This window comes from Dysidea avara, chromosome 4, assembly GCF_963678975.1.
Source record: "Dysidea avara chromosome 4, odDysAvar1.4, whole genome shotgun sequence".
Classification (NCBI taxonomy): Eukaryota; Metazoa; Porifera; class Demospongiae; order Dictyoceratida; family Dysideidae; genus Dysidea; species Dysidea avara.
Genome location: NC_089275.1, coordinates 22,664,002 through 22,687,083, shown reverse-complemented (window position 1 = coordinate 22,687,083; position 23,082 = coordinate 22,664,002). Strand labels below are relative to the sequence as shown.

The following is a 23,082-nucleotide window of genomic DNA, read 5'->3' as shown; positions in this document are numbered from 1 at the left end:
CTAGTGACTGACTTATTGACTGACTGACTGATGCCTTCAGACAACCATAACTCGATAACGGCTAAGGCCACGGGCTTGATTTTTTCAATGTTTGACGTCGCTTCAGCCGGACACGTACTTTTTGGCACACTGCAGTATGTACAATGCATTCTTTATGGACTTTCCAGTGTCCTCCTTTGTATCCCATTCATCTTCGCTGACAGCAATAGGTGTTGATTTGGCAGTAGCACATTATGACTTCCCTTCGAAACGGAAATCATCTGTATTTTTCATGGTGGTTATTTTGATAGCAGAGGTGCTTTCGAACAGTTCTTGATTTGTAATGGTGTGTAACGGGTAGAACATACATAGCTGACAACAAAGTGCAATGGATACTTCACTTTTCAAATAATAATTTTGATATATAGATGGGGTGTGCAGCACTATTTCTTTCTTTTGATGCAGTATGTGTGGGTTCACCAGTCATACTAATTTTGTTTTACAAAATGTTAACAAATAAGTGCACAAAAAAGTTTTGGAATTTTCAACTAGAGTATGGACCATAGCACATCGATATTAAGTACTGAACAAGCTGGAGTAGTGCACGATATTAAATCACAGTAAAATAATAAGTGTTATATCCTTACTGTGCTCAAGATACCATAATGGAAATGCACAGTAGGGACATAATGCTCCATATTGTTTATTGTAATTTAATATCATGCACTACTCCAACTTGTTTCAGAACTTTTTATCGATGTACTATCGTCCCTACTCTAGTTGAAAATTCCAATTTGTTATGTACTTGTATACTATAATTCGAAAAACTACTCATCATAACTAATACACAGAAACTTTGGCAACCCATTCTTTCGACACTGTACATAATATTGAGACAACAAAAAGAAAATTATGTAAACTATGCTGAGATGATTACAAGTATTTTATGTATGTACTTGTGTCATGTAATTTCATTGCAAGTTATGATGTGCATTAATTTCATTACAGAACACTATCAATCAACAACTGCAGTGCCAGCAGCTAGGGATGTGATAAGGGTATGTAAGTGGTTAATTATAAGTATATTTTACAATTGTACTTGAAATTTTACATTTCATACAGAACCAGATATGCACAACTTACAAGAGATTGTTACTCCACAAATCAAACATGAATGGGAAAATGTTGCATAGTCCATACAATATAACTTCAATGAGGTTAAGGCAATAGAGAGGGAATCTCAAAATGACTTGGCAAAGTGTTGTGAAAAAATGTTTGCTAAATGGCTGTCTACTAACCATTACCCCACACCTCACACTTGGCAGACACTTTTGGAGCGGATTAGAAAAGTGGATAACCTTCATGCCGCTGCTGAAATAATTGAGGAGAAATTAAAACAGCTTTAATACATGATGCTTTTTGTGCTACTGTTTTTGTGTGCATTAATTCGCTGGACTAATTAGAAAGCAATAGACAATAATAGTTAAGTTACATCCATTTACCCTGACACTATGTAAGTACACTTTTAACATATTTCTACACATCATACAGATAATTAGTGGTCATAATAGAAGTGCTAGTTTGGACTGTGCAATAATAATCATTAGATACATTTAATTTTTTTTTGAAAATTAATAGGAAATAAGGATCACTGAAAAAAGCAACAAAACAAGAAGAGGTTGCTGGGGTGGTGATGTAAATCACCAATCCCTGACTCTACCTTGTTGAATATTTCTTTGAAAGCTTTGTCAAGTCAAACTAGGGATTTGCGGTTTACATTACAACTCCGGCAATTTCTTCTTGTTTTGTTACTTTTTCAGCAATCCCAATTTCCCCCTTTTAAATTTTGTATTAATGTACTTATTATTTTTTATAAATCCATACCATATGCTTGGAAATTTTGTGGTACATAATTTTCACGGTATATAAAGCTAGCATGAAATTTAAATTTATGTGTATCCTACCAACTTCAACTCACCTTGCTGATAAATAATTAGTGTGATCAGGGGCAGATCCAGGATTTATCAAGGGGGGGTTCTGAGCTGGGTGGAGGGTAAACTCACCCCTTAAAGGTCACATTTGCAACTTGGCACATCCTGGCATACAGCTGTAGCATTCATACATAAATGTACCCTTAGGCAACTTTAACAAGCATGATGTGTAACTAGCTGGAAACCTACACTGCTGTTAGTGTAGCTTATTGCTATACTATGCTATTGTAGCTACATACACAACTTCCTGCTATTATGAGTGATGCAGCTCTTGTTCATCACACTGCTTCCTGACCAAGTTGAAGACATGCTGAAGTAGCTAACTTCTGTGTCACTCCGTAATTTATACTGCTGAGTACTTTTGGGGACCAAAGTTCAGTTTATTTTGTGTCTTCTGGGTGAGATCTCAAGAACAACTGAGTACTATCACTTGTCCATATAGACCAAATGTTGGCAGAGTAAGGTGCATTACCACAAAAGAAATTAAAAGTACTGGCTGGCACTAAAACATTATAGTCAGGCAGCTTACGCCAAATGTTAGCCAAATGTCATGAAATTTCTGAACATTCTATTAGAGTGTTCAAGAAACCAGCTAGTGCCCTTCAATGAGCATGGGAGAGTGTAGTATGTACTGTATATTAAAATAGACAGTCCAGAATCCAGTCCAGGTATAGTATGCACTGCTTCCTGAAGACAAGCATTTACTGTGAGTGGAAGAGCTAGTAACTGCAAGGAAGCAATGGCATTTGTAATCACTGATATTGTTGTATGGGGTACATCTGATTTGTGTAATCTTCTATATTAAGTAATAGTAGAGGCAGCTTAGTGAGTGGAAGTGGACATTCTGAATCTATAATTATTCTTTCTATGTAGTATGCGCCATGGAAATTCTGAATGTTGTATTAGACTAGCATGCTTTGATGAAAGCAGGAAAGTGTAGTATGCACTGAAATAGATGTGAGTCCAGATTCAAGGTGATAGTGCTTCCCTTGCCTTCTGCCATTTGCTGAACTTAAACAATCCATATCATGTGCACTATCATCATATGCTATTAGAAGAGGCAAGTTATAATACCGGAATCAAGAATGGAACAACCAAACTTTTATGCTCACTGATTAGCTCCTTTGTACTGTATCATGCAATGGCAGATCCAGCATGGGGCAAATGCCCCTCACCTTGTGGAGGAGCAGCACTCTTTTGATTGAAATACTACCTTGTCAGGCCAAAATCAAATGAAAGATATGCATAATTATATATTATTACCACCATTTTTGCAAACTGGCTCACCTGAAGCCAAAGTCAAACCAACTGTCAAGCCATCTGTCACTCAGCACCTATTGGGTGCACTAAGTGCCTCTAAAAATAATTATTATTTCTGGTGTTTTAAGACATTCATAGCCTTGTAAACAGTTTTAGAGACTTCACAACTATCTGTAAAGCCCTTATTTTTATTGGTTTAACCACAAAGTAACTAAGGCGGGTACAGGTGGCAACAAAGCCTATAGGGGTACCACCTACTGCTCAAAATGGCAAAAATCAACAGTGAGGCACTTAGTTACTAAGTGGTGATTATTCCCTGCTAAAAGCAGCTAACAAGAGAATCTGTTATTCCCACCCACCTACAACTTAGCCTGTTTGTGCCCCTCCCCTTGCCAGCTCCTGGATCTTGGTGACTGCTTATTTCAAAATACTTTTAGAAATTCATCTATTTCAAATGTTTGCATGCACCATACATAGCGGCTACTCAATTCTCAGTTCTGTATATTACAATAATAGTATCTGATTGCTCTATTAGAGTAGTTCAATCTTCATAACAAACAGCATGTCACAGTCAGTCTTGAGGTAATTAAACATACGTATCTGCATGACTGAGGAGCTAAACAGCTTGCAATAAAGTTTGGCCATTCTATTCCTGATTCAGTTACTATAACTTGCCTTAGAATAGTTCGTACATTGGAAACTCTCTTATCCGGGCACCTCCATTGTCTGGACAGCCCAAAAGTAGTAATGTGGCTTGCAGTCTATGACCACAATGAACTTTTGGTTAGACGAAAGCACAAGGAGGTAGGGAGCCTAAAGGTTGCTGTTTACCTGTTAGGTGACTTGTTTATTCTACTAATAATAACTAACACTTGGCTGCATGCATTGCTAGGCCAGGGGAGTGCTCCGTGGCAATTTCCTCCTAAACTTTATAGGACTATATAACTGATAGCCATTACTTGTATTTACTTGAACATAATTATTAGCACGTATTTCTTAGTTATGGACATTTCTGAGATACGGAAAGTGCTATGTACCAGACTGCCGGATAAGAGGGGTTGCTCTATATATTAGTGTACATTGATCTGTCATATTCCGTTGCTTTCTTCTTTGCAGTTTCTCTCTTAGATTTCCTGTTTGAGGGTCAACCTGATGGGGGGGTCGAGACCCCAAAGACTCCTTGGATCCACCCCTGGTGTTAGTCTCACGTGCCAGACGATTTGTGTGGGGGCGGAAAATAAACCGTCTGGTCACTGTTGCACACTTTCCGTGAACTCACTGGAATGTAATTAGATTACATCATGGTATTATTTTGCACCAAGGATGATGTAATAATTGTTCCAATCACCTCTGTGAGCAGACTAATACGATAATTGTACTGGTAAGGCTAGGCCAAGTTGATTCACAGTTTATCGTCCAGGATATTTGAAAAAGTCATGCGGGCGGGAGGTCATATTTCATAATTTAATATGGAAAAACATTTAAAAAGTGGCTTCACACAGTTGCTAGCTACATAGCTAGCTGCTTTAACAATAATTGTAAGCTTATTTGATTGCGTCACTGACTGACTGTTAATACTTAGCTACTCGTTTATACAATCTCTCTTTAGAAATCCATGCATTTATTGAACTGAGGTTTGAACGAGTTCAAGCCGGGGATAATTGTCACGTTTCTTGCACACACCATGTTTTAATATACAAAATCGGGTTCGGAAGCGTAAGCAATGATTATCACGTGATAAATAATGAATTATGAAATTATTGCTCCATTCCGAAAAATCAATGCAGGCGGTGATGATAAACTGTGAATTAACTTGACCTGGCCTAATGTCCTGATGACATATTTGAAACATTGCTGAACGTCTTCCTCGACATTTTCGCCGTTTCGCAAATCCGTAAGGAACTATAATCGTTCTTCTACCTACGCTCTTAAGAGCCCTTTACTAGGGAAACAAAGATCCTAAGCCCATGCATATGGCGTTGTTAAACTTTCGAAAAAGTAATCTGTAGCCGAGATTCAGTTCTTTATTATGCACTTATCTGACTTCTTTTCTACCAATACATGCAGTTCTACCAGGGGCCACACAAACAAATTTTTTAAACCACGTGCTGTTACCCGGCCAAGATCAAACTTTTTTGCAGTAAGGAGCATTAATGTATGGAACAATTTACCAGAGAATGTGATTGCAGCCCAATCTATCAACAGTTTTAAAAACCTACTGGATCAACACTTCTCCTCACAAATTTTTACTATCGATCATGACTGGTAGCTAATTTAAATTATGTTTGATTTTATTTTGCTAGCTATAGAATAGGATCATATACAGGCATTGCCTATGTATCCTAAATCACTAATACTAATACTAATACTACTTGTCAATTTCATGCCCCATCCCCGGGGTCCCCACACCCCAGGTGGGGATTTGACATTGGTTCTTGTCCCCACCCCTGGGGAAATTGACAGTCGTCCACTTCACTGACCGATTTTCGTAGTAGTTGCATTTCTAAACAATAAAATCATACTCGCTATAATTTTGCTAGCTGCAGGTGCAAACCAGGTTACTTAACCAAAATCCAAGGTTTTGTAAAATCCCCTATTAAGGGGTGGGGATTTGACAGCCGATTTTGCCCCAGGGGTGGGGAATTTGACACCAAGATTTGTCAAATCCCCTGTATTCCCCCACCCGCCCTGGGGGTGGGGCATGAAATTGACAAGTGCATTACACTAAGAATTTGAATTGTTAGTGTTTGTTTCGTCACAGAGTCCGCGAAGCGATCTGATTGGCTCTGTCAACATTCCGGCAGTGGTCCCGGAATGTGTGCAACAGTTACCAGATGGTTTATTTGCCGCCCCCACACAAACCGTCTGGCATGCGTGACTACCCTGGTGTGTAATACTGTTTGTAGGCATATGTGGACTCCACATGTGCTTACAAACACAGTATCACACATTCTTGAGATTAAAGTGGGCATGGCTCACAAAAGAAGCTGACGTACTGCAAGACTAGACTATGCCTTGCACAGAGATTGCCGCTACTGTGTTACTTGGTTCAGATGCGCTTTAGCAATCTCTGTGATGCATGAAGTAAAAAATCATTCCAGACTCTTCATAGCTGTATGGTTGAGAATAAATTTTTTTTGAATCAAGCAACAATGATCTGTGAACTGGGCTAAGAGGTACAGTATCCGTGAAATATAAAATTCTGACAAAGTATGTAACTGTACATGTGAAATATACATGCCGCAAAAAATTCTGGGTATATGGTATACCATTCAGATTGTAATATTTACAGAAGAATTGGTTTATAGTACTGAAACTATTATTAATGGTGCTTTGTGTACTTAACATATCAGAACTAGATATTTCAGATGATGTTAGAGAGCCTATGGGTGGTTCAATGGACACCTCATTCTGAGACAGCTTATAAAAACTGTGTATAGCTACAGGTTATTATGCATTGGAGATGAGGATTATGGTCATATTGCTGTTTGTCTATAATGATTGTAACATATAGAGGAAAGGAAAATGCTTGCATGTAAAGTAGCTACAGCACATGTCTCAGTGTAAGAAATGCTATATACAGCTGAGCTACCTTTAGCGATAGAGTAAATGGTGCATTGAAGTTGTGTTTACAGCTCTTGTGACCACATTTAAGATATTCATCATACTCCATGAGGAGAGGACTAATGGAAAGTAGGAATTATTGACTACACACGTTGTACACAGTAGCTCTAATTAGACATGAGACACTATTCCCATATGCTTAAGGGTGTAATTGCAATAGGACAAGCATAGTGGCTACTAAAATGTAAAGTGCACAGCCTTTATAGTCAGTTCGACCATATGGTGTATTTTAATGAAATTAATAGGAAATCACAAAACATGATTCCTACCATACATACTTTTATAGTATAAAGTGCAAACATTAAAAAAAAACTTTATCTGGATCGTGATTAAAAATGCTTAAATACAAGTGACTTAAATAAAAAAATCATTACTTGCCTTAAAATCATCCATACAATATAAATGTACCTGATAACATTAACTAATGTACTTGTCTCTTAGTAGGCACTCCAACATCCAATAATGCAACATCATCTTCAGCACTTTGACCTGATGACTGTGACTGCCGTAAAATATCTTCTAATACACCTTGGTACTCCTGAATCAGCTGGGTTAGCTCCGTGATAATCTTCTTAACTGAAGCATCACCCTTCACCCACTCAGCAGACATTTCTGTAACACAACAGGCTAAGCCAAGTCTCCTCACACTTTCATCAATACTACCAATCTTCTTCTGAAGTTTGGAATTCTTACATTTCTTCTTAGTGCTGACAATATCCTTGGCTGCGTCCATAGTAAGCTTGCAATCTGCAAGCGTCTGCTTGTACTGGCCATAATGGAGTTGCCTATCCTTGTGTACAGCCGACGTATAATGAAGGTCATATCGTTCCACAGTCTCATCATGATCACTACCTGTACCTTGATACAAGTGTGTTTTACAAACTAAGCAGAATGACTTATCATAACCACGAAAATCTTCAGAAATGTTGTTGGGATTAACCTGTGGCTCCTGAGATGTGTTAGTGTACACTTCAGAATAATCATCTATCTGCTCAATTTCTTCATCCGCACTAGCTGAATGCATCAGTGCAGGGGCAGCCTGCTGGGCAGGAACTAACTGTTGCATAAGAGGATGTTCTGTATTTTCACGAGGTTGTAATGGTGCCTGATTTTCATCTTGATTCGAAGGAATTTCAACAGCTTTAGATGTGACTGTACCATGAACTGCATTGCCAGCATGGATCAGTTTACTAGCCATATGCTCAGATGTCTGATTGAGAGTAATATGCCTTATGCTAGAAGATGGAATTTGCCGTGCAGGATAATTGATATTAATCATATTAGCTCCAGTAGGAGGTACAGATGCAAGCTTTTCATCATTGAAAACCATGGGAGGCCTATGATCATGACTTGGAGGTACAGGATGCATTGTTCTTTGATCAGGATACACAAATGATCCCGGATGGTGGTGTCCTGCAGGCATAGGATGGTGCAAAGATGTAGGCTGAACATGTTCCATTCTGAATGGATCTGATGTGGGATTAAAGGCCATAAACTGCTGTCCAGCAAACTGATTAAGGCATTGTTGAGTCATCAACAAATGGTGTTGAATTAACTCAGGAGCCATGCCTGCATTGAGGAGAAATGCAAACAGATTAAAGTTAGGAGATGTAATCAAGGCTCGCAACTGATGTTCTGTTATTGTGAACTGAGGAGGTGGGATATTTTGACTAGCATGATCATGAGTGGGCACATTAACTTGTGGGTCACTCCTGTGTTTGTTTACAGGACTAGATATTGGAGATCTTTGTGTATTGCTTGGAGCAAACACTTCACCTGACTGTGACAATGATGTCTCACTGTTATCAATAGCATGCAGTTCTTGTGCTGAAGACATTGAAGAGTGACTTGGCATGCCAACAATTTCTATGTCGGGGTGGGAAACACTATCACCTAAATTGCTATTTGGCCTCATCGGTAGAGAAGGATTCTCGATGACAGGAAAGCTTACTTTGTTAGATACTGTACTGGTGCTAGCAACATATTCTGCCTGATCTAGTGCACTATCATGAATCACATCTAGACAAAATGCAGGATAGTCTGCTGAATCTTCCAAATTATGAAACTCAAAAGCAGTGTTGTTATAATCATAGCTCATACTAACCATCCCTTTGTTGTACTTCTTCTGCAAGGAAAGTACTACATGAAATATTTCAGTTGTGTTTGATGCTGCTCCTACACGATAAACAGCAGCCTTAAGCTCCGGGTAATCATTTGGTATTTCATTAATCAAAGAGTACAAATTGATTTGAATTTTCCGAGCTTGTTCTTTGGACAGCAGTGGAGCAAGATTTGCTAAAAGAATCAAACTTAAGACCAGGCATCTTTCAAATCCATTATTTTGAGTACTACGGGCCAATGCATACATTAGCACATTGAAATATTGCAAACGAAGTCCAACCAAAAGCCTAGTTATGGAATATAGCATTTTGAATGAGTCCCTGTTAAGATTGGCAAGTTTTTTAATTGGAATGTTCACAACTGTACTAGATGCTGCCTTCAGTAAATGCGTTTCATTTCCACTGCAATTGATCATATCAAATAATTGTACTGCGTGACAATACAATTCTGGCAGAACAATAGTCACCTCCTCATATTCTAAGTGAATTGCCGATGCCTGTAACATGGCTAGTAGGCCAACACTGACAACTTCAAGCAGCGACACAATATTTAGAACAGATATCTTTGCTTCAATTTCCCTAAAACTGGCATTTATAAGCACAAACTTCCTTATTAATGTAGAGGCAAATTCTATAAAGTTACCATGTGTTACAAGCAAGCTATGAGCCCTTATCCACATCGTGAAGCTGTGTAAGTAGACAAAGCTTTCACCTTGTCTTTCTTCAAGAAACATGACTTCAGGTGGTAAATGTGTCTTTGGTTTCTTACGATCTGATTCACTGAAAGCCACTTCCTTCTCTGTTAAAAGATTTTCCAATTCAGAAACATCAGATGAGGTAACCTTCCGGATGTGCCATTTATAAAGAAAGCCATTAATGTCCAGTGTTGGGTCATACTGCCTTCTTTCAACAAAACGATCAATGGTTTTATTCATTTCTATACATGCCAACTTTACTGATCGAATTTTTTCAATATCAGTTTGTTTGATTGGCAAATAAATATTCCATTGGTTGGAAAAGATGTTGACAATTCTGCTGGACCCATAGTTGATCATGTGATCCACCGAACGAAAGCCACCATCATCTCTAATGGATAACTTACAATCAAGATAGCGATAAAAATAACCAAGCTCCATTATCTGAATACAACAACAAACATAAGCAGATAAACCTTCACACTGTGTGCAAAGTGAAGCAAAGTTTTTGTCTGGTTTCATGATAGCAGCATTTAGTTGTTTATAGTTGTCTGCATTGATGGCATCATAAAGGAGCTCGTCCAGTTTACAAGCATCAAGCCAATGCCTGGCTGAATTCAAAACATGTTCATTTACAGTACGATGGACGTCAGATTCTCTCAGTTGTGTCATACCATCGCTGTCTCGTATTTCAAATGAATGCTTAGCTAACTGGGGCAGCCAGTAAAACTGCTGAGGAGGCAGAAAATATCTGTCACCAGATTTTTCAAAACCGTAGAACTTTAAAAGTTCACCTGCAACTCTAAAAGGCAGAAAGTGTTCCTTAAAGGCAACAATAATATTTTTAGCATTTTGTAAGCATTTCAAAATGGTATCAACAGATTTGGACAGTGCTGTACTTGAAAGCTTTAATGAAGCATTGATTGCTTCAACTACTCCAAACTGGTTTCTAAACTTCTTGCTTACTCTTATACAATCCTCAACACTATTCTTTAATATACCAATGAACAGCTCGATTTCAAGTTTAAGTTCAAGATCCTTAATTGTCTCACTAACACTTTCTAGTTCAGCAATGTCCTTAGAACAAGCCTTTTTGTTGTAAGCATTCTCACTACTCTCACTGCCATACAGTCTGGATTTCACAGACAACAGGTGAAATATGCAGTTATTGTAGTGGTCATTTTGCTCTGCACATTTTTTAGCTCCTTTAGAAAACATACCTTGAGCCTTTAAGAGACGGTAAAGATCATCATACTGCTGCTCTCCGCACAGCACATCAATAGCTTCTTCTATAAAACCATTCTCTTTGAAAAAGCTAACTTTCTCTTTAGACTTATCAAAATACTGCTTTACACACTCCACTGCCAGACTTCTATTCTTAATGCTCACATAATAATCAGCAGTCAAATGGGCTACTTCATTCAGAGAACATTCTGGTCGAAGCGGCAGTGCTACAGGGTCCTTTGAGTAAGCAGCAGCTAATTCTAAGGCAACAGGAAATAGTTTCCCAGATAGCAGTGACTGAATGGCATCATCAATGTTTCCCTGTCGTTGCTGAATATTTGCTACTTCTTGAAAATTTCCACATTTCTGATAAGCTTTAATGGTATAATCATCCTGCAAAATGACAAGTATACAGACTCAATAAGTGCAACATCCTAAAAATTTATGCACAAGTAAAAAGTAATTATGTGTCCGTGCAATGAAATAGGTTTGACTTTAAAAAAATACTACAATGGTATGTACTGTACTCTATTATAATTAACAATCACCTTAAAATTATATTTCAAATTGCAGAACCACTTTACAATTAAGGGCCCTTCACAGCATTACAACAATACAAAAATCATTGTAAAACAACACCAGTACTTACTTGTCTGATCTTGTCAAACAATGGTGCAGCTAGACCATATTCACGAGCATTAAACAGGCAAAGTGCAGCCATCTTTATCCATTTTGCCGACTGCTGTAATTGTAAACACTTGAAGAAATTTATAGTAGCATTTAAGAAATGCTCCCTCATCAGCTTTGAATCACTCTTGTGTTTATTTCCAAGTAAAACGGATGAATACGCATAAGCTTCACAGGCCAATTCTGGCATCCCAGCTTTATTGAAGCACACAACAGCAAGATCCCAAAGGTATTTCTTCTTAAAGTAATCTCCTTGCCTTTTCCACTCCTCTGGAGTAGACACTATAGCGAACATAGACTGCATACTGGATTGTTGAATATCACTACTACTGTCAGCAGACACCACTTTGACTAGGTCCCTCTTTTGGAAGTAGTGAAACATCGGTGCTCGCTTTGTGCTACTTGAATCATATATCCACAGGTTGCATTTAGCCCTTGTAAAAGCTGTGTACAAGAACTTCAATTCTGAGTTCAGCATCTTGTGCTGACGCTCATCAAACTCCAATGGTCGTGGCTCTTCTACAACATTCTGATCTTGGCAAATCAGTTCAGGATGTCTCAGCAAGTAACTGGTGACCACACGCCACTCCTTATCAGCCTACATGCACAGCAAGATAAAAACTAATGTACATTTATACTCACAACACAAAAACACTATCCTTACCTTTGAGTCAGTAAAAAAGTTGTATAGAAGGACATCATCAAATTCCAATCCCTTGGACTCAAATACTGTCAAAACTATCCCAGTCTTTAGCTCACTAGGTAAGCTCTCTTTAGCCTTCTCTGACTGTACAATAATGGCCTGCCTAGCACCAAACTCAATGGCAGATGCTTCTCTCCTATTTCCTCTCAGCAGCAAAGCAAGATCACTGTAGCTACAGGATAACAACAATACTGGCTTGGGGCCTGGAAACATTCCTTGATCACTGGGAAGTTTGTCAAGAGATGACCTGAAGAAGTTCATCAACAAGTCAATCACACTTGCAGCAAGTTGTAGAATACCGGAATGTGACCGAAAATTCTGTGTCAACTTATGAACACGTGGAACTTTCACCTTAGATCTCTGCCCTTTGGATGTGTCCACGTGTTTACTGATGTAATGGAACACTGATCGCAGGTCACTGAACCTAAAGGAGACTCCTCTCATGATGCTCTGAGCAGTGTCCCCGGTTAGGAATAGTCCATTAGGCCATCGGCAACAATGTAAAAGTAACATTAACTCTGCTTGTGTGAAATCTTGTACTTCATCAATGTAGAACTCATGGACACACCAGTTGATATCATCAAGTTTTGACAGCCTCTGGAACAAATTGAAGACTAAATCGCAATCATCAAAAAAGCCACTTCTATTCTTAATATCTTCATAGTACTCAAACAGCTGATACGCAGTGTCTCTGTCATTGGCAAAATTGGGAGCCATTTTCTTTCCGAAATGGCGGTACTCTTCAAGTGAAAGGTGTCCATTAGGTGATTTCAGGGCTTGAGATGAACCCTTAATAAAAGACTTAATCTCCATCCAAACCAATATTGGCTTTATTTGGGTTCTACTGTGTGGAACTGCCTTTGAAACTTTAGACCACATTGAATTAATGAAAAAGTTAGCATCAACTTTACGTTGCTTTACAGTAACACTCTCTTTGGGTAATGGATGCTTTGCACTGTCCACAGTATCATCTTCATCTTCACTGGACAATTCATCCAACATAACGAGGGCTCCAATACTCTTGTTGTAATTATAGTCCATGTCAAGAATTTCTACTGTCAATTGGCCATTGGAGTCACGAGGGAAAAAGCTGGAATTATCCTCCAACGATGCATCTAACAACTCAAGCCAGTCACGAAAAGTGAGAAACAGAGGGTACGCATGTGGAACAACCTCCTGTAAAGTGGTAGGACACTCAACATCCTCATATTCTATGTGCTCACTTAATGCAGGTACAGTATGGGCCAAATCGAAAAACTTTTTCTTGAACTGTGAGCAAAGGACACTGTTCTTTGTTATAAACACCTGCTGAAGATGGTCCTCTTTATAAGCAATTGTATCATCATAGTCAACAACATTATCAGACGAGGCAGCTAGTTCACCAATACACTCCTCTTCTTCCTCAGAACCCCAATCACTGCCTGGCCATGACTCAATGTCATCATCATACCTCAGAGTGGCATCAATGTCTATCATATCATTGACACTAGCTGTATGACTGTCAGGTGAGAGTGCAACACTAGTTACACTACTCTGTGAGTACTCGCTGGAGACTGATAGCCTCATTGGTCCAGTTTCCACTGTAGTACGCACAGGGTTAGCTACCGCCTCCTCTTCAATAGCATCTGTAGCATCATCTTCACCAACCACAGGTGACTTGCACAATAGGGGCTTTATCAATGGTGTTCGTGGTATACGAGGCTCGTCAGATATCTCCCAAAACTGCCTAAACTGATACCATAACCTGTACAGGCAACAGGTTGTCTTGCCTGTGCCACTACGACCCAAGAGAAGCAAAGACTCTTCTTGATTCATGTTAATTATGTCATGCTCTTCCTGGCAAACCTTAAACAGGAAATCTCTCCTAGGGTCTTCACTGTACATCAAGTTGATAAGAAATTCATCAGTAACAGGATAAAATGTTACAATATTGTACTCATTCTCCTTATGACTGGCGGGTGGATAAAATGTTGTTAATCCTGTATTACTTGCTTCAGTGACTGCATAAAAGAATTTTGGAATTCTATCATTCTTTGAATTAGCACTTTTACTTGGCTGCATTTTAGGCAGTAGCTTCTGGATCACAGCACTCTGCTGACCCCGTGCATGTGACTTCTCTATCTGCTTCACGTGATCATCAATATCATTTGGATTAGTAACAATACTCCATATTCGAATTATTTCTGAATACAATGTCTCCTTTTGGCTGTTTGCAGATGGATCTTGGTTTTGTGTGCAGCGTGGTGAATATGCGATGGCAAGTTCCCAAATGATACAAATGTCTCCAGGCAGCTGCAACTTGTACAGTTGCAATCTGTGGTGATTCATACTACTGTGAAACTCATGGTGCCATTCTCCTCTAGCCAAACAGAGTATCCGATCAAAAGCTACTCTTCTCTGTGGCTTACTTAAATTTGACAGCATCTTCCAGACATTTTCAGTGCATTCCACTTCCCATGAGCAACTTTGAAACAAACTGCCATGCACATTTTCACTAGAATCCAAGTTACCAATCATATTATCATTGTCGTTGTTGTCATCATTGTTCAAGGTAACATCCATACTTCTCTGAGTTGCAAAACTTGTAGACACTTCATTCTCTGCAGCATCAACAGCCACACACAATTCAAAATAGTCCTCAGACTTCTGCAATATATTTTCAACCATGGCTTTTGCTTGCTCTTCAATCTCAACTAAACTAACTTTAACTACAGATACCACCTCATCTGCACTGCATTCATTAACGGTCCTTACTGGCTGATTTGAAGTGGCAGATTTTGCCTTAGCTATTGTGGACACTTTAGGTGTATTGGTAGTAATAGTGGCAGCAGTAGAGGTAGAATTAGAAATGACAGCAGCCTTTTCTTTACAAGAATTAGTAGACTTTTTATGTTTACTCTCGTCAACCGTTTGTTCTGCACAACTACTGTCACTGTTGTGTGATTTGGCCGTAATGCTACCTTTTAAAATGACTTTTAAGTGATCCCTCTTTTTCATACAGTAGTCTGATGCTGTCTTGTTGTTCTGGTCTCTCACCATCACATCAAAGGCGTTCCTGCAGAGCAACTCAAGTACATCCTTGCTGTGTTCAGTATTCTCAACTACTGCTATGTGGTGAGGTAGCTGGCCTTTTCCATCGACAAGTTTTCCATTTTCAGGCAACTTGGTAGAGGCAAGCACATGTATGAGCACACTCATTTTACCTATAGTGTAAACAAATTGTACGCATCAATATTAAGTACAGCATATTGTATGCATACAGTAAGAGGAACCTGTTAATATGGACACTGAGACCACCTGCATAATCCATACAAATAGTTGAAGTCAACAAGTATCCTTAAGTACATAAAATACCAGTGAGTAAGGATACCTCTGGGACCACAAAATTTGGCCTCAACAATGATGGTCTTATTGAAGAGGTAATGTAGTATACCATAGCAATGGTTGGGAGATATGGTCACTATAATGAGGTGGTCTTATTAAAGAGATCATGTAGTACACCCTTCGGGCATAATAGAGACAGCCACTATAACAAGGTGGCCTTATGGTGGCTGCTAAGTGGGTTTCACTGTATGTAAAATGACCTTAAAACCAAGACACTTTATAGTGGGTCAGAGGGTGTCCACATTATGCAGGTTCCACTGTAGTGTGTTTACCTGTATGTAAAGCAATTTTAGTTGCTTCGTGTATAATAGTGGTGGACTTGGTGAGGTGGATTTTAGCCAGTTCAGCACCACGATCAATTAAGACAACTGCCAAGTCATACTTATCTCTATCCACAGCACACTCCAGTGGTGTTGGTAGTTTGGGATTAATTCCTGACACTTTGCAGCCCTTCTGAAGCAGTTTAGTCAAAAACTTTGGACCAATTTGATGAAACTTGCTTACTAGAAGTGAGCAATCTAAAAATGTCAAATCACTATTCTCTAGTTTAACATACTCTAAGGTAAGCAATTCAAAAAGCTTATAATTGTTTTGGGAAAGGGCATACTCAATGGATTTGGGACATGAAAGTGTTCCATGCCGCAGTAAAATTTCAACCAGACTGTAGCCCAGCTCCAGTTTTTGCAACAAGTTTTCCAGCTGAATAGAAGAGGTACGACATCGCCCATCTGCCATTCCAGAATTTGGTAGAGCTAGTTGCTTCTTAGTTGGAGAGAAATCATGAATGAAGAGAAACTCCAAATGATGCACCTTAACATATTCACTCTCCAGTAGCTTGCCAATGGTCGGAGTATAATCTTTTCTTTTTGGAAGATTCTCAGTGTAACCTATGGAGAATGGTTTAATATTAATCCATTCCATAGTAGTACAGGTAAGTGGGCCAATTTGTCAACTTATCTAATACAATATTTACTACTAAAACACACATTTGGTTATAAACTACTCTAATTGAACAGCCATCGTTACTGCGGAGACAACAAGAACCTCAGTCATACATTCTTTCAAGTAACTTGTCACAACATGACTAACAACTAGTTTATATGAGACCAGCTACCACATGCTCCCTGGGGGTCAACTTCTTCATATTTCCATGGTGTACATTCATTGATGTTATCTTTCCACTTCACCATTTTTGGTGCTGTATAGAACTGGGAAACCGACTGTGTCGTAATGCTCCCCCACTCTCCTAGATGACTAAAAATGTTCCACTGATATAGCAAAATAATCCAATACCCTATATTACCCAGCAGTGCACTTCATCCTATACCAATATGTCTGTAGATAGCTATATTGTATTTGCACTAGTATGATGCAAATCATGCAATCCAAGTTAACTAGGTGTAATTGCTCTATTAGGATATTTCAAATGTGGTGACTGCTAGTTCTATCAGAGTACCTTGATCTCTTTATGCAAACGTGGTATGTTGATGCTACTCACAACTTAACAAGCACCTGTTGTGCTAGAATTATGCTCAATGTTATTTCCAGTACATTACATATTATACTTCAATTTTGCCATCATACAGTAACATTTATGATGATACGTAACTGGCACTGAGGTACAAAAGGTGATTCTGAGGAATATGTGAGCTAGTGTAGTCACCGGTCCCATTTAATGGCTAGGACAAAAGGTTACTAAATACCCAGGCCGTATGTAATCTGAGGCAATACAGTAACTATATACTGGTATATTGTAATACCAGATATTCAAATTTCAAAAGCACTGCACTGTACTACCTGGAATTACAGCCAGTCCCGTTTTATGCGTGGTTGCACACTAGTTCTCAAATAAACACCTAGTGTAGTAATAATCTCTGTGTAGAGATGTAAATAACAAGATAAACAATGAGGTAGAAACGTCCTGTGGCCTTCCTTTAACTTTGAGTCTCTGTGAAAAACACCATCAAGGAGAGTACAATACTGAGATATGAAATTGATCCCAAGTACTATGTGAATGCTGGTCTCATATAATGTCAGCTTCATATATTCAGCGAAAAGTTACTTCAAAAAATAAACATGCACTCAAGCCATAATTTGACATGTTCTAGTTATATCACAGTATGAGTATGATATCGTAGTTATTACACGAGTCCGAGGCGAAGCCGAGGACGAGTGTTAAGAACTATGATATCATACGAGTAAACATGATATAACTGGCTTGTACCATGACTCACCACACTGGTAGACTGGACTCACGGGTTGTGCTGAAAATAGCTTCTTAAACCCATTATCTCTTGTATTACTGCTGCTACTCCTCTTCCTTACAAATCACAAGCCGTGCATGCACTAATTTATTAGAATAAAGTTACATAAACATGTGTATCCATGTGTACTAGTCTACCCGGTACTAGTAGTGCGCTGTAGCAATAGAAGCTAGTTAAAGCTATGGTTGAAGCATAGATTCATTCCTTTGCTCCTGCAGTACTTAGCACGAAGCCAACTATATTTGCTTACCTGGTGCTGTGTCATTGACACCTCACTTTGACTCATGTTCAAACTGCCAGCTAAGCATGGCCTAACTAACAACCAGTGGTGTATCTTAGTTATACCATGGCGGCACACTTTGATCTGCCCACGCACCATGGTACAAGTATTGATATGCAACACATACACAGAGTAACACTACAGACACAAAGTAACACTACACACACCACACAGAGTAACACACACACACACACACACACCACACAGAGTAACACACACACACACACACACACACACACACACACACACACACACACACACACACACACACACACACACACACCACACAGAGTAACACACACACACACACACACACACACACCACACAGAGTACACACACACACACACACACACACACACACACACACACACACACACACACACACACACACACACACACACACACGCACACACACACACACTACAAACACACACACACAAACACACATCACTATATCATATTACTCCATGCTCTGAAAATGTAGTAATACCCAGCAGTAATGGAACAATGGTTTATTAAAAGTCAAAGTTATCAGGTAGCACATGTACAGAAAAGTTAAACACTTTCTTCTCTATAACTAGCTAACATGTATGAAATACTAGTATAGTCACTTACCAATGTCCACGGCATGTATTAGGGCCTTGCAATAAACATCATCATTGTGTTCAATATTATAAGACTCAATATAACTTTGTACTGCTTTGTACAGTGAATGGTGCTGTTGCATACTGTAGCTTTTGCACGATGGAGAAATCTTTGCTGTGATCACAAACCCTTCTGCTAGGCACTTATATCCCTATACAAAGGAGAACATATTGCTGCTTGGGTGTACACCAATAAGAGTCATACACCCCCAATAAGAGTCATACACCACCCTGGATTCCTTAGATTTTTATCCATAAAGTACAGTAATATATATACACATAAAATTTCTTGAGTGTTAACATCAATTAGGCGGTCCATTACCTATCAACAATGAACCCATGAGAACTTTAGAATAAAGATAAAAATATAACTTGGAATGTGTGAATGCATACATGATTTGAAGCTTGATGATTCTTTTCAGGTCACAATGTAGGCTATGAATACTATTCCAATGTCCTTATAAAATTGTGCTATTGATCCTGGGCAGTGACAAAAGTGTAGCTTATGCACAGCAATGAAAGCCACCATGCAATTGTAGATATCTGTCCAATTTTGCTACAATTTCCTGGCCTTCTTAAGCAAGTGACTACAATAGGCTGGCGACTTTGTCATAAGCGACATGCAGTAGTACATGGAGACTTCTGGATAGCAATGGTCGTTTATATATTATACAGAGAGCTGATCAAGACAAGCTTCACCATTGACTTTACATATATATACATACATACAGTAACTAAAAGAGTCCCTCAAAAAGAACACCTTGATAATCAAGAGACATTTGTCCATTTACATTAGTGCACAAGCAATTTAAAATCCCTGAAACCTGTACAGCTCACAAATAAAGACTTCCAAAGAAAGGTACAAAGTATCGGGATTCTGCTGTACACAAATACAGGGCCTATCATTTTAAAACATACTTCGGCAGTCTCCTCACACTCAACAGAATGTTGTGCCAGATTCATTGCGCCTGCCAAATTGCCCAGGGCAAACTCATTTTCTGCCATCCTGTACAAGAGAATGGCACGATCCTCTGCAGTGATGCTATACGGAAATGATGACATCAGTGATACTATTGTTTCTTTGGCCTTGAGGTAGTGGTCTTTAGCAGCCTTGTAGTCTTTTTTATCGTGAGCAGCTTTTCCATTTGCCAATGATTCTTCAAAGGAGGCAAGCTCATCAGTAGGAACCTATGTACAGCAAAATGGGGAAAAAATGCAATTATGCATATCACCACACACACACACACACACACACACACACACACACACACACACACACACACACACACACACACACACACACACACACGCACACACACAGAGCTTCCAAATGTGTAAAAACACAGGTACACACAAAAGCAAATACTCAGCAGTTATAGTATCACTTCAGACAACATTGGGATATTCGTGAAACATTTTCAGGAGCCTAGCACAGACAAGTCCTTCTGAGGCAGGACTAGTAACCTACAGGAGGCTATACCACCCTGTATACACACACACACGCACGCCTGATCTATTAAATTGGCTTAAGATTACTGGAGTATTCAGGTTTCATTGTAACAGCATCTGATCACTGTACACATAGTTATACCAGATCAATCAGTGCTCGGTATTGTTTTTTTTCTATGGACTATTTCTTTCTCATTACGGTAGCACATTACTAGTCACTCTGCATGAACAGCGCTGGTGTGATCTAAGAATTTGAGCCCACTTTATTTACCAATAAACAGTTACATTCATGAAGAGGACCTGGTGAATAGTGGCTATTGCAATTATGGATCAATAACATGATAAAATTGTTTTACACACAAGGATAATTCAGTTATCAGATTACAAATGACATACAACACTACACAAATGGTTCCATTTAAGAGTACCAGTGCCTACAAGTTCACTTACATTGTTAGGGAAAGTCATGTGTGGAATTTAGGTGTCAGTATGTCTGAGTATACAAATAAAGGCTATGAAACTCTGTTGACTGCTGCTGCTGATTATAATGACCACGAGGCCTCGCATGGCAAAACACACATCGAAAATTTTTTTGTTGGAATACATGGGTTGGCATGCCTAAACCATAGATAGTATACCACAGTCTGTGGTATACTATCTATGGTTATACATTAACACCTTGTTGTAGTTGTGGTTACCAAGTCAGCAGAAATTCCTAAGACTGCATTAGTCAACTTTCTGTGTTACTGCAGTGTTGTGAGTAGCTAAAGTTAATTTCAGGATCCATTATCACAAAACATTTTGTATTCAATGTCCAGTTTCAACAACACAGTACATTGCAATACTGCAACCACCCCCACTCAATCCACCACTACATGTGACTAAACAATTTGTACTAGTAGCCTGTATATATGGACACACCAACTTGGGTTTCTACCTTTGAACACTCTGCATAAGTCACAGATAGCATAGCACAGGATGCAACAGACTTAGCTCACTTTCCACGCATTGGAGCACTCACAAATTGTGACCTAAGTTTGCACGAGTGAATCCTCAAGCATTTACTGAACTAAAAGTCTAATACTGGCAACCCAGCCAACGTTGAACAGACCAAGAGTATATCGCTCTAGTCTTTCTCTCTTTCAATGACACAAGGCCAAACCAGTCCGAGAACCAGTCTTTGTTGTACAACAATGGCAACTCACTTCATAGCTGTCTTCCTCGCTTTCATAATCATCTACCCCGTAATCGTCGTAATGGTGATACTCATCCTCGTGCCACATAGCGACAACACATGCAACACCTGGGCAGAGGGTAGAACCCGCCAAGCCGTGAATATTGAACAACAAGGACGATTGGGTTTATGACGCATGAGCGTATAACTTGGTGCACACATTCTTCATTATAGACGCTGCGCCATAAAAGCGTACACGCGCTTAGTTTCGCCGTTGTTGTTTTACGAGGTGTTTATTTACCAGTGACGAGTGATATTTACTATCTAATCAAAAACAGCCAAGCTGTAAAAAAGGTGCGGCCCCCAAAAAGGCCATGGTGAAAAAAATTGTGAAATCCAAGGCCCGATCCAAGGTGGCGGCCAAGAAATGGCTGTGATGGTAGGTTAATGGTAAAAATTTTAATAACGACAATTCAGGTGAATTTGGTGCCAAGACCAAGCGGCACAAAATTCATCTGAATTGTCGTTATTAAAATTTTTACCATTAACCTACCATCACAGCCATTTCTTGGCCGCCACCTTGGATTTCACATCTTTTTTCACCATGGCCTTTTTGGGGGCCGCACCTTTTTTTACAGCTTGGCTGTTTTTGATTATATATCACTTCTTTTTGTATTTGTATACTGCAAAGCCGGCCAATGGCTGGCTTTGGGTTTTTTTTAACCCATGTGTTTTTTCTTTACCACAGGAAGAAGAAAAGAACTTAAAGAAGATTTTTAATACTTCAATTATTTTTGATTTTATTAGTAATTATACAAATTATATACATATATTTATTACATGCCCATTATTCCCCACAGGATATTATTTTGCAGCTGATCTCTCTACTGGGTGACTTGAAGTGTAGCTGAACTATCTATAAGGTGACCTCTTCTAGCTGATCTCTCTACAGGGTGATTTGTTTCTAGATGAACTCTCTACAGGTGATTTGTTTGCAGCTAAACTCTCTACATGGTGGTTTCTATGTAGCTGAACTCTCTACATGATGGTTTCTTTGTGTAGCTGAACTCTCTACAAGGTGACTTCTTCTAGCTGAACTCTCTACAGAGTGATTTGTTTGCAGCTTAACTCTCAGAGTCTACATGATGGTTTCTTTGTAGCTGAACTCTCTATACAAGGTGACTTCTTCTAGTTGAACTCTCTACAGGGTGATCTTTTTGTAGCTGAACTCTCTACAGGGTAATTTGTTTGCAGTTGAACTCTCTACATGATGGTTTCTTTGTAACTGAACACTCTACAAGGTGACTTCTTCTAGCTGAACTCTCTACAGAGTGATTTGTTTGCAGCTTAACTCTCAGAGTCTACATGATGGTTTCTTTGTAGCTGAACTCTCTATACAAGGTGACTTCTTCTAGTTGAACTCTCTACAGGGTGATCTTTTTGTAGCTGAACTCTCTACAGGGTAATTTGTTTGCAGTTGAACTCTCTACATGATGGTTTCTTTGTAACTGAACACTCTACAAGGTGACTTCTTCTAGCTGATCTTTCTACAGGGTGCTTTCTTTGTAGCTGAACTTTCTATATGATGGTTTCTTTGTAGCTG

General features: G+C 39.0%; 1 protein-coding gene and 1 long non-coding RNA gene across 2 annotated transcripts in view; one reads left to right on the top strand and one right to left on the bottom strand.

Annotated features, from left to right (window-relative positions):
- The window catches only part of LOC136254401 (uncharacterized), a 46,175-nt gene extending 44,593 nt beyond the window's left edge, over positions 1-1,582 (top strand). The window contains exons 2-3 of the long non-coding RNA XR_010700465.1: positions 988-1,037; positions 1,102-1,582. This is a non-coding gene — a long non-coding RNA (uncharacterized lncRNA). The remainder of the gene's footprint in view (positions 1-987; positions 1,038-1,101) is intronic.
- A 5,569-nt stretch (positions 1,583-7,151) lies between these two features.
- LOC136254375 (TPR and ankyrin repeat-containing protein 1-like) lies at positions 7,152-21,679 on the bottom strand. The gene is made up of 7 exons (XM_066047056.1): positions 21,511-21,679; positions 19,775-20,044; positions 18,828-19,008; positions 15,940-16,554; positions 12,245-15,486; positions 11,543-12,178; positions 7,152-11,286 (listed from the first exon to the last, which is right to left on the bottom strand). The coding sequence occupies exons 1-7, from the start codon at positions 21,586-21,588 to the stop codon at positions 7,276-7,278; spliced, it is 9,033 nt and encodes a 3,010-aa protein (XP_065903128.1). The 5' UTR covers positions 21,589-21,679; the 3' UTR covers positions 7,152-7,275.
- Positions 21,680-23,082: the final 1,403 nt, after the last annotated feature.

Coding starts and splice junctions, on each gene's coding strand:
- LOC136254375 (XM_066047056.1), bottom strand. CDS start 21,588: ATGTGGCACGAGGATGAGTATCACCATTACGACGATTACGGGGTAGAT. Junction 15,487..15,939: donor TAAAATTGCTTTACATACAG/GTAAACACACTA, acceptor TTTACACTATAG/GTAAAATGAGTGTGCTCATA. Junction 12,179..12,244: donor ACTTTTTTACTGACTCAAAG/GTAAGGATAGTG, acceptor CTGTGCATGTAG/GCTGATAAGGAGTGGCGTGT.